This window comes from Phalacrocorax carbo, chromosome 4 (genome assembly GCF_963921805.1).
Source record: "Phalacrocorax carbo chromosome 4, bPhaCar2.1, whole genome shotgun sequence".
In the NCBI taxonomy this organism is placed as follows: Eukaryota; Metazoa; Chordata; class Aves; order Suliformes; family Phalacrocoracidae; genus Phalacrocorax; species Phalacrocorax carbo.
This window is the reverse complement of record NC_087516.1, coordinates 56412007-56424119: the sequence shown is the minus strand read 5'-3', so window position 1 is coordinate 56424119 and position 12113 is coordinate 56412007. Positions and strand designations below refer to the sequence as shown.

At 42.2% G+C, this 12113-nt stretch overlaps 1 protein-coding gene and 1 long non-coding RNA gene across 3 annotated transcripts in view; one reads left to right on the top strand and one right to left on the bottom strand.

Annotated features, from left to right (window-relative positions):
* Positions 1-8548, bottom strand: CISD2 (CDGSH iron sulfur domain 2). Its single transcript, XM_064450040.1, has 3 exons — positions 8304-8548; positions 1397-1608; positions 1-358 (listed from the first exon to the last, which is right to left on the bottom strand). The coding sequence occupies exons 1-3, from the start codon at positions 8404-8406 to the stop codon at positions 269-271; spliced, it is 405 nt and encodes a 134-aa protein (XP_064306110.1). The 5' UTR covers positions 8407-8548; the 3' UTR covers positions 1-268.
* Positions 8549-8640: 92 nt separating this feature from the next.
* The window catches only part of LOC135313116 (uncharacterized), a 10450-nt gene continuing 6977 nt past the window's right edge, over positions 8641-12113 (top strand). For both annotated transcript variants that reach the window (XR_010372710.1, XR_010372711.1), the window contains exon 1: positions 8641-8738. This is a non-coding gene — a long non-coding RNA (uncharacterized LOC135313116). The remainder of the gene's footprint in view (positions 8739-12113) is intronic.

Here is a 12113-nt window from a genome sequence, read left to right as displayed (position 1 = left end):
TTGTAGGAATTCATTTTATTGTTCAAATAAATGACTTATTTATAGATATTATTACTTTACAGTTTTACAAAGCAGACACAATTCCTCTCAGAATGAAGTATCAAAACAATGACAGATTTAGCACTGTCTAAGTGCAGCTTACTCCAAAAAGAAATCTATAGCAATCATTAGACTAAATCATACCCATCACATAATAAAATGCTGTCCATTGCAACTAAAATAGTATAAAAAGACTTTATCAGTCATCATCTAGTGGATTAAGCATCTGCTATACTTCTTTCTTCTTGAGTATTAGTGGACCTACATTATCTCCTGTTAATTCATTGTGCTTGTTGTGGGAGCCATCACAGACAGGGAACTGGAAGAAAACATACATGAGGAATTAGTGTAACTCTATACAGCAATTGCATGGTGATTCTACACTTCTTCCTATGCCAGGAGTATTTTCATAATGTTGTAAGTTCCTCCTACTTTGTCCTGTTTCAGCATCAAACTCCCCATCTTCTATCAGATGCAGCACACGTCACTACAGAAACTAAGCACTGCTAAGAGGTAACTACGTTTGTGAGGTCCTAAAATTGCTTTTCTTAGACAAAGTTACAGAAAAAGCCTCTTCCACGAAAGAGCAGCAAGCAAAGCATCCATCGCAGCCACAAATGGTTTAAGGTTTATTGTGGAACTAGTAAAAGTGCTCTTAACAGATTTATTAATTTGCAAATGGAAAGTACTGTTTTAAGGAAAACCGAAATACTTTGCTGAAGTGATTATTCTGAAGGGAGAACAGTTGAGAGGGTTTCTTAGGTCCAGGACAGATATTTTTTTTTGTTAAAACAGGAAAGCATTCAGTCCAGAGAGGACAAAACCAGAGTGCAGCCAGGACATTCAAAAGAAACTGCAGGTAGATGAAAGATACCCACGTACATCTAGTTGATTTGGGGGATAAAGACTATCCAAACCAGTCATCTACTGGCTGCTCTGGACCAGATGGGGATACACTCTCCCTCACCAACACAGGTCCAGCCTTGCTTTCATTCCAACATGAACAACTTTTGAAGCATTGTTTTTGCAAATTAGAGTAGTTATCTTCTAATTAGTTGCAATGTATTTCCAAATACTAAACAAGGCTTGCTTGGTTTTAATCTATTCACAGGTGGTCAGTCTGCATGTGTTTCTAGAAAAACCCTACTGTGTTTCTTATAAGTTTCGACAGTTTCTCTCTGCCTGTAGGTGGATTTACAGTGGAAGAAAGTAAGAAGTGTGCCATTCTCAAAAATCAGGAACATGTTCCACCTCCACAGAAAAGCAACAGGTTAATATGTAGCAATTCACCACCGAAGCACTGATAAAAATAGGCAAATTTCAATCTCTAACCCTACAGTAGCACAAAGTCTCTTACCGTCTTAGAACGCCAACACCTGCAGTAAGCTTTAGTGAGGCACAGATCTTCAATGTTTATTTCATTCACTACTTTTGGATTTTCCTTCTGGATCTTGAGGTTAATCAAGCTATCCTTTTGCTGTTTCTTCTTGGGGAGGAACGGACGAACAGCGAGGTAACCGAGCAAGGCCAGCACGCCCAGGAAAGGCAATAACCGCAGCCATTCTGAAACTAAAGACAGGTGGAATTTAGACTGGCTCTTGACACCACTTCAGCATGGCGCAGCATCAGCTCCTCTCAAATGACTTAAGCTTAGGGTAGGGAATGCGGTTGCTCAGTCAGCAAGGCTCTGAGGGCAAACAAGACTCTGTGGGTAAGTCTTCAATAGGAAAGAAGACTCAGATTAAAACCTGGGGTTTACTTTAGCCAAGGTAAAAATTTGACTCCCAGAATTTAGTCTGAAGTTTAACGTTCTAGAAGATGACTCAATGGAAAAGAAGAAATCCAAAACAAATAAAAGACATACTAAAATGAGGAACCCAAAAATTACATGAGTTCTACTCACCTGAGGTAAACCAGCACTATGTACAAGCAAACTGGGCTCGATTATATGTGGTAAAGGTATTCAGTGCCTGTATCTTAACATTCTGTATATGAAGAACTATTCAGTATGTTTTATATTTGAATTTTTTTAATTGCTTATTTCAGATTTTTAGCTTCTTGAAGTTTTCCTCATTTTATTTGTTCCAAGTTTTTTTAGAAACTGTTGGTAGAAATGATACAGATTATTAGATAAGCACTAGCAAAACCTTCACCAGTCCCTTTGGTTTCATTTCAGAGCTCTGTTTGCTCAGGGGTCTGCAACTAGTTTCTACATACACAGAAAAATAAGGAGTCCTGATATCAGGTAAGTCAAGCCACAGAAAACCGCTTTTTACCAAGGTGAGGAACTTATTTTAAGTACAGGTAAGATTCAAGTATCCTCTGCAAACTTAGCTGCCTTGCTATATCATTATAAATCATCTAGACGTACTGGTGAGAGAAAGACTTACTGGGCTTTTTAAGAAATTCATCAGCACCTGGCATGAGATCTATACATATTAAAAGTGGATCCACTTTTCCAGCAAAACATGCTGTAACAATGCTCCAGTGTAATTTAAGTACTATGGTGCAATAAAGAGCATTTTTCTAAATTTCTGGAGAATACATTAGATCTAAACACTCATAGAGAAATGAAAGAGTTGAAAAATATTTTAAAATGAGAAACAAAGAAGTGTAATAAGCTGGAGCACAAATGGCTGCACAAGCACTTTGTAAGACAAGACACCATAATCAACTTCCTCTCTTAAACGATTTAGGATCAGAACATAGCAAAATTTTGTTCTACAATTTATTTTTCAATATTAATATGTACAAGAAAAGTGCAACAGAGCAGACTAAGGATGCTAGGTAGGTTGTAGCTCTCAGACATTACATTATTCTGTACAGCTTGATTTTATTTGTAATAATAGAGCACATGTTCATGCTTACACTTTTCCAGTTTGAACACAGTGGCTTTTTCTTAGTAATTTGAATTTTCTGGAAGTACACCATGTAATGAAAATACTTTATGGGACTAGTTTTCTGTTCTTTGAGCTTTCTATAGTCTTTGAATTGAAAGCCAGTTATTGCATTCATTTGGAAATGCACCACAACTGTACAAATGCTAAAGGTACTGCAAGAACTTCCAGTAGTCTTTCCACACCCGTACTTGCAGCAGCCCCTATGCACAACAATTGACAAAATTTGCTAAGAGACACTGCAATAGACTAATCTCTGTTGCTTTTTTCTCAGTTCCCCCAACAAGCTCTAAGCCCTAAACAATAACAATTAACACTGAGATACTTAAATGTTTTCAGTTACAGCAAAAACTGAGTTTCCTGGACAACAGTGCCTGTTTGTCTTTTCTATCATTACTATTCCAGAACACCTCATCAACAGGAACTCAAATGCACTTTCTGACCTTATGTGAAGGACTGACTTGGAACATACTTTAGAAGAGAGGAAAAATATTTGGTCCCTGAAAAAAAAATCCACATTGCATATCTAACCTGACTGCTGGCAAAAAGGCGGATCTCTACAAAGCTACTCTGAACTCCAAGACAGAACAGACGTTCCAGAGGGGCACCATAACCAGAAGCAGGGCGCCTACCAAGTGTTCAATGAATACAACTAGGTTAAGATTGACACACCAAAAAAATAAATGTCTTACATCAGAATTAAACATTGTTAAAAGAGATCAGTAACTAAACAGTCAGCGGCATCTCAATACAACTTGAAACTCCCTGACCCAACAGGAAAGAAAAAAAAATCAGAACAGTAGTCATGTCTACGGGAGACTCATAACCAGTTGAGTTCATCCAAATGAAATGGGAACATGATAGCTGTAACCCCTGAGAAAGGAATTTAGAAACAAACATGAATAGGAAGTACAAGGATATTATTTATCATGGTTATTATTTAGTATTTGTATCATGATAACTGCTGATAAGGAGTTTTGTCCTCACTAGCCCATTATTTCTCTACATATTTCTAACCTGGGAGTCTCAGTAAGGCCCCCAATTACAACAACGTGTATGCTAATCATAAACTGACTTGTTATTGCCAAAAGACTACCAGCTCATACTTTTAGATTGAAAAATCAACCTGACCATGCTTCTAGGACATGAGACACAAAATACTGTCACAAAGTAAATAAGTCACAGATCTTTGGACTGAATAGGCAGGAATAGGAGAAAAGCTTCACCCAAATTGGTGCAATGATATCTTCCTACAGCTGTAAGCTGCTCTGCATTTTGAAGCCATTCATACCTTTCTGAAGCAGATGTAAGGCAATTCACAAGACTCTCATTTTCACAGCTGATAACTCAGAATTCAGCCATTACATTGACTCTGGAGAATCTTTATCAGTTCTGCTTCACAGGAAGAGGAAGTCTTTGGAGCCCACAAAAAGAGAATAGAGTATCGAAGAGGTTAGTCTTCAAACTTGACTTGTGTAAGACAGGGACCAATCCCAAAGAGACGTCCTAGAAAGTATCAGGAACATCAGTGAAACAGGAATGCCCAGAAAATTCCAAGAAGCTGAGGCCACGGACCATAGGTTGTCTTAACTTTTAGTCCAACAGTAACAAGTCCAAAAAAATAAGGAACACATGCACTGTGAACAGAAAGGGACTGGCCAGCCACTGACACTCAAAACAAAGCAAGTGGTCTCTGCTTGTCTTTCACCAACTACTCCTTTGATGCCTTTCACTTTGATTTGTTTCAGCTAATTTATGTGGAAATGCCCTATGCAGACCCAAAAGCAGCTTCTTAAGGTAACAGCTCAACTGGAAGCCAGAATTTTAACAAGTATTAGCTACCAGTCAAAATGAAGATTGTATATTCTCTAAACTGATTACATTTTTCATGCAAACTCAAATTACTTAATTACATTCTCTTCAGAACTAATAAGCAGTTCTGTCCTAACCGTTTTCTGTTGCTTGCTTGTGTCTCTTAAGGGTGTTCTCATTGCTACACAAACTAAACACAAAGGACTCCAGGCACCACTTTAGTATGCCTAATAGCTTATTCAGCAGGTATGAAGGTAGAGAGGTGACAGTCCTTTCAGCGACATAGCACACTTGAAATAAATTGAAAGCCAAAGCTAAGGGTAAGTTAGCAAGCCACTCTGCAAATGACAAATTCATTGTTGAAATGGGTTCTGAAGACTGTTATCATGATATCACCCTTCTTTCCCTCAGTACTGTAAAAGATGATCCACAAAACTGTCCGCTTCCTGACTGGCAGCTTGTTACATTAAAGTCCCTTTTAACATGGAGGCCAAGAGTAAGACAGCCCACACAGGGCTCTGCCATGTTTATGGAAATAAGACTAGCACCTACATTCTTAGATAAACGTTGAAATTCTGACCACACGCTATTCTAAGGTGAACATCTACGCCATTTTAATGACATGTACCAGGATAAAAAGCAACGTCGGCATGAGACAACACCACTCATTTCAGCGAACTTGAGAAGGGAAGGGTAAAGCAGCTGTGACAAGAAACTGACAGAGGCTTCCGAGCAGCAGCAGCAGGGTGACAATTTAGATATCCACTTTCAAATCCAAGGTCAAACATTTTCCTTCCTCCCTCATTGTTTTTACCTTCAGGAGTTTTGAACTGAATGTTAACAGTCTTCCTCTCTCCCGGCAAACAGTTTTCCCATTGTGATTTGGTGAGGTCACAACAGACAACGGGTGTCTCAAGATTTTTAATTGGCACACTATACAATATCTTACACAAAAGCATCATTCCTACACTTTTTTGGTGTGTTGTTTCTACAATTGATGCACTACAGGAACTGAAGCTGCATCTGCCTGGAAGCTAATCAAGGTTTACAGAAGCAATAAAAGAGCTAACAAGCAAAGCACCACTCTTCTCCAGATTTGGGTTCTGTCCTGCCTTCGCAAAAAAGGTCTATGCGAGCGTTTATAGTGCTGGTCCCTGACTACATTCAGTAGATGCCACCAGAGGACAAATACTAATGTTTTAAGATCACTATGATTTCTCACCTTCCAAAAAGAAGCAGAGAAAAATTCTTTACATGTTTGGTATGTCATTTGCCAAAGAATATGGTCCTCTGTAACTTGTGGTAGTAGTAAACAAAAAATATTAATCTAATCTTCTCTACTGCCTAGTAGTCTTTCACAAATAGTAATTCAATAGATGTGATCCTGTAAGTTGCTGCTGCAAAGTAAATCCCAGAATTGGGGATCCCTGCTCTTGGAGGTTTACTACTTTAGGACAGGCCAGACTAAGTCCACAACAACACAGAAGAGGCAGCATTTGCTGAAGCAATCCGGTTTTCTCAGATGAAACTTCAGACTGACAGCAGCTCTGAGTGCAGGTAAGTACAAAAGCTTTTAATAAGCCATGAGGTTTCTGTGACTTTCAATAACTTTTAAGCACTGAGAGAGGATAATTTTTTAATTTAGGTGCCTAGGATGTGGCATCCTATGATTTCCTTTTGAAAAGCCTCACCATGTTGCATTTACCCTATGCCATAGCTTTAAGCACCTTGTACAGTTTTGCTAGTTTTTCCTTCATTTTCATTCATATCTACCTTATGAGAAGATATACAAGTACGACAGCAGGTCTAGTCTAGCTGACTGTTGAAAAAATGAAGTGTCAAAATGTTGTCTCTATAGCTGTGTATTTTAAATTGTACCTCTGTTTCCCTTTTTTAGAGTGTTTAGCACGAGACCAGTCAAAGAAATCACTAAGAACTGGAGACAATGGATTTTTCTCAGGTACACACATTAAGTCCTAGCAGGTCTCAAAGCAATTTCTGAGTCGGTTCTTTCTTTTACCTTTTTAAAATATTTTTGGGACTGATGTTTCATGTTTGGTTTCCACTTAAGGTTTCAGTTGTTTGCTTCTCGCCCTCCCTCCAAATTGAAGGAACTAACTGTCAGTGGGGTAAATACCACAACAGCAAACCAGTTCTCCCCCATTGATCACTCCATTAAAATAAAAAAAAGTTCTGAGATTTTCATAATAAGCTATATTACTACTATGTAGTGTGAACAAATACAGAGACTGCACAAATAATCCTGTCACAGAAATGTATGTTTGGACAAGTGAGGCAAGAAGAGATTGAACTCAAGCATTACTAAGCTTAACATATTTTAAGTACAACTTGTGGTTAAAGGAGCAATGACTTAAGTAGGACAGTGCCAAATGCTAGGAATACAAGAAGCTGCACTGTTCTGTAGCTTAGTGTATTCCCTTCCTCCCAGCTTTGCAGCAGCTGAATTTCTCCATTCGGTAAATATAATTAACCGCATTTTTAGATGTGAGAGTAGTTGTAGGGAAAGAAGAACGGTTCATTTACAACATGTTTCCTTGTGGTGGGAAAGGTAATGGGACTTTAAGAAGCATAAACATGCTGGGAAAAAAAGTACTCAAACCTGGTTTTGTACAAATTGTGCCTGTTCTAAATTAAATAATTTTCCATAACTATTAAAGCCATATAGCTTAGTGCTGCAAGATAAACATTCATGGCTGATTCTACCCTTTGAAGGCTTCTTCTGTTTCCAGAGAGTTTCTGTTAGAGCATTCCTCTTATTTATTATCACCAACCTAATCTTGTCATTTGACACCACTTGAGGTTCTGTCTGTATTACCACAGCTGAGCCTGGGCTCAGGTAGTTCCAGTTTGCAAAGCCCTGGAAATGCACTCAGCACCTGAAGAATTTGCTAGTATTTAGTTTTCTTTCCTGTTCTCTCTGTGATAGGACTATGATTAACGAATAAGTATTTTCACTCCCTCACCCTGAAAAGTTACAAAAATTATTCAATAAAAAACCCTAATTTTGTGTACGTAGCAGGCTCACAGAAACAGATCTATTTAATCAGGACAGACACTCTCTTTAACCTTTTAAGCAAATGGAGGGGCAGTGGTTTTGGCCTTCGGTTAAAATCCCATTTTCTGTACGAGCACGGCCTCTGACTTGCTGGTACTTGCACAGAGAGCAATTTTAAGTACAGCGCAAACGAGCCGGGGCCGAGAAGCCTGGTACGTTTTACTCTACCGCCACATTTTACTCTGATTCACAGGGCGCCTGTCGGATAACCTTCCTGCTGAAACGCTCTAACGGCGCGTTAACGTGCGGGGTTCCCCCCGCTCTGTAAGAGAGAGCTTGTTTAGTACGGCCGGGAGAAAGCCAGCCGTGCCCGTGGCGACCGAAGCGGGGCAGGCCCAGGGGATGCGCCGGAGCCCAAGCGGGGCGCCAGTGCCCGGGCGGGAGCGCCCGGCTCCGCCGCGTCCCTCAGGCCACCGGCGGGCGGCGGGGAAGGGGGTCAGGGCCGCCGGGCCGGGTCCCCCCCCGCTCCCCGCAACTACCTGTGAGGCGGATGAAGCCACCGACGCTCTCGGGCAGCGGCAGGCGCTTCAGGTAGGCGGGCAGCTGGACCTTGATGATGCGGGCCAGGCTCTCCAGCACCATGGCGGCGGCGGCCGTTCGGGAGTGGGGGGGAAGCAGAAAGGGGGGAGGGGAGCACGCCGCGGCGGGGGCGCTTAGCGGCCGCCGCGACCCGCGCGCGCTTCCTCAGGCTACTCCCGCCGCGCACGCGCCACGGGGCGGGGCGCTGCCTGTGCCGGCGCCGCGAGCGCAGGCGCTCAGAGGTACAATCGTTTCCGCTCCGCTCCGGCCGCTCGTCCGGCGGGTGCCGCTAGGGGGAGCCGCCGCGCGGCGGCTGGGGGTGACCGCCGCGAGGCGGCGCGCGGGCGGCGGCGGCCGTTACAGCCGTGAGGGAGGGGCGGCGCCAGCGGAGCCCGGTGGGCAGCGGCGGGACGGGGAGAGGCGGGGCGGGTCGATGGGCGCGCGGCGGCCGTTGGCAGCCATCAAGCAGCCTCCCGAGTCGACTGCTCTCCTGAGGCGAAGGGTGACAGCAGCCGGCCTGCGGGTCTGTGGGGACGTCTGCCTGGTCGCTCGGGTCTCACTTAGTCCGGGCAGGCCTCGCTTGGGAGGTGAGGGAGTGAGGGTTTAGTAAGGTGTGGCTTATGATTTATAGGCGATATATGACCCCTCATCACCCTGTCGTGTTAAAGTTGCATTTCATGTTGATAGTCTTAAAAATATTGAAGTAAAAGGCTGAAAAGTCTTCCTGTGAATGATGTTTTTCATATGGTATTGTAACTCTTCTGAGGTGGGATAACGTGAGTGCTGAGAGGTTTAATATTACAGAGAGAGGCCTTGGCAATAGTTTGCAAAGAATGAGCTGTACCTCTGGGTACTTTATTTAATTTTACTTCATTCTACGCCAAGGAGACTGGTCATTTTGCATGGAAAATTGCCCCTCTATAGCCAGGTGAAAAAACAGTAAGTATGCAGCCATTCCCAGTCAGTTTAGACAATCCAGCTAGACCAGAAAACTCTTGCGTTAGTTCCTTGGTCAGGAGTCTTTGGTTCGAAATGCTTTGCTACTGCAAGTGAGTCCATCAGGTGATAATAGCTTATGGCACAGAGCACGAGCATCTTCAGGAAAGCTGAAGCAGCGCAATCCAGCTAGAAGATGTATCTCCTTCCTTAAATGATCTTGACTGGAGCACAGCTCTCTCTCCTCCGTAAGTGTACAGAAATCACACCATATCTGCCCATGTCAACTGTGCGCTTTTCCTGCCAGCCCAGAATTGGTAATGAAGAAGTTTTGGGGTAAGGGTAAGCAAAGCAATGAATGAGTAATTATAGGTATTTCTTGAGTCAGATGAACCCACTGGCCTGTCTTTGGCTGAATCTACTCGGCAGTCACGTTTGCCTTGTATTGATTAGGATATACAAGCCCAGGTCTCTTTCACCAGTTTGCTTTAATGATCGATTCAGGATAATCTTAACCAGAAGTTAAAATCATCATAAAGAACTATGGCAAAAAAACAAATACCAGAAGCCAGGTTTAAGACAAACAAATCCAGCTTGTTTGTGCTTCTGGCCCAAATACTACTTTTCTACCTGTGACCCTACATTAACACTTCCTGATGAATCACCTTGTTTAACAAGTGAGAATATTCCTGTGATCTCAGAGTATCTTCGTTCCCTGCCTCACCTAAGTTTATCCTTGTAATGACTGTGTCTGATGCCCTAAGATGATTCCTTCTTGTATAGGCAAATGCCTGCTATTAGACAAGATAATGAAAGAGCAAAATGCTTGATTATTCTGTAAAGATTACAAATCAGATGTCATGATGTAACCTTGTTTGTGAAACTTTCTTAGGGAAGAATACATAAGGCTGAAGATACATAAGGTAAATCCTCCACCTCTGAATCAAACAACTTCACACTGAAGTTGAGGGCCCCTGTCCTTCCCTCCTCCTTCCTTTCTTCTGCTCTTCCAGCCTTCCCTGGGTGCTAGCTGTGGTACTGGGAGCAGAGCTGACATTTCACTGAAGCTCCTGAGCCCCGCCATGCTGCCTTTGATCAGCACTCCACTCAGCACACTGCCAGACAATCTGCACATGTTGCAGAGAGGAACCATTCTCACTGTGCCTTGCCTGTCTGCATAGGTATCAGTTGACATGAGTGATGAGTGGTTTTGGTATATGAAAGGCTGAAGTCATAGATTATGGAAAAACTATAAAGAAAATGAAGCCTGAATGAGATTTTTAACTGAAGGGGGGGCAAAAGATGGGGTCTTTAGAAACAGCTTGAACTGGGGCTCAGGAGGTGCGTGTTCACTCTCCAACTTGGATTCAGACTTCCTATTTGACATAAGGGGAAAAATGCAAGCTGCAGTCTTGCTTGGTCCTGCAGAAGAGGATAGGGATTTACACAGCAGTCCATCTTCAGGGAGCACATTACAGTGTCAGAACTTCAGATCTGTCAACATCAGGAGGTTTACCAGCCAGGTGTGACATCTTCCTTCTGTAACACATCTAATGCCCTACGTGGACGTTCTTACTCCACACGCAGATTGCTTCTTCAGTATTTTATCAGCACCCTTTTCAACTTTGCCTCAAATCTCAGTGCTGTTGGGTATCTGGAAATTTTTCTAGCTTTTTGGGGGAATGTGCAACAATTCATTCTTGCATATTTAGCTTCAGTTTGTGAACTGTTAAAAAGTACAGGTTGCCTCTGCTTATGTGTTTCATGCTGAATTTGGCCACGGGAACTCTGGTATTGGGTAGGATATATAGGAGTCACTGTAATAATAACAGCACAAGAGGCCCAAGCACAGATAGTCGAACAGAACCTAGGTCACTGATACTGAACTATGATTATTACTTTCAGCAGTAGGTATCCTCTATCACTGTGATTTTTCATCTAGCAAGAACATTACATTACAGGTAAGATGGAGCATGGAGCCCACACGATGACATCTACATAGTTAGGGCCAGCTCAGGTCTTTTACGTGGAATTCCCAAAGCACAGTCCAAAAGAGATCCAGCCCAATTTAACTTACTACTATGCGTGCTTTGAAAAGAATGGTAGAAAAGTCGGTGGTGCAGGCACAGATCATGTTTGGCAGAGTTTTTCTGCCAAGCGTAATGTCACTAAAACATACCTGCATTGGTCTGGCTCGCCATAGAAATAAGAGTTGCCTTCAGCATCCACAAGGCAGTTGGTCCTGGTCCAACAGACTGAGCACAGGTGAAAAGAAGCTGGTTGTGTTCTTGCTCTTGTTACCCTTCAAAAATTGCTTAAATTCCCTATGCAAACTTTAATTCAGCTGTAAAATGAGATAATACCTACCGGTCTATCTAGAACAGTAAGATTTGTAAAGAAAAAGAACATTTATAAATGGTATTTATTTCTTTTATTATACCAAGCACACACCAGTAAGGATGAAAAACGAAAGGCTCTGAGGTAGCAGACACACAGTCCTTCCATCTCTAAAACAAGCCTAAGTAGCACAGTAATTTGCTCAGCACCTCTTTCATGGTAATGAGCTTTTCTATCAGCAGGATGTCTCCTGTTGTTAAAACCATTTTCTTGAAATCAGCATTGCCATTTTCTATACTGAGTGCCTGGAATAATCCCTGAAGCAGGCAGAAGTACTGTTGTCAACTAAAAACTGTGCTGTCACCAAAGATCTGGCTTCTGTGATCAGCAAACACAAACCTCTGTCTAATAGTAAGCTAGATCTCTCCCTTTGTATTTGATTCATTTCATAGTGGGGTTTGATTAGCTACTGTTCCTGCTGTATGCAAAAGATCTCT

What these genes read in the sequence shown, in the direction of transcription:
- CISD2 (XM_064450040.1), bottom strand. Translation starts at nt 8,406, where the DNA reads ATGGTGCTGGAGAGCCTGGCCCGCATCATCAAGGTCCAGCTGCCCGCC. An exon ending in TGGCTTCATCCGCCTCACAG is followed by an intron (nt 1,609 to 8,303) that starts GTAGTTGCGGGG and finishes ACCTGTCTTTAG; the next exon opens with TTTCAGAATGGCTGCGGTTA. An exon ending in GGTGTTGGCGTTCTAAGACG is followed by an intron (nt 359 to 1,396) that starts GTAAGAGACTTT and finishes GTTTTCTTCCAG; the next exon opens with TTCCCTGTCTGTGATGGCTC.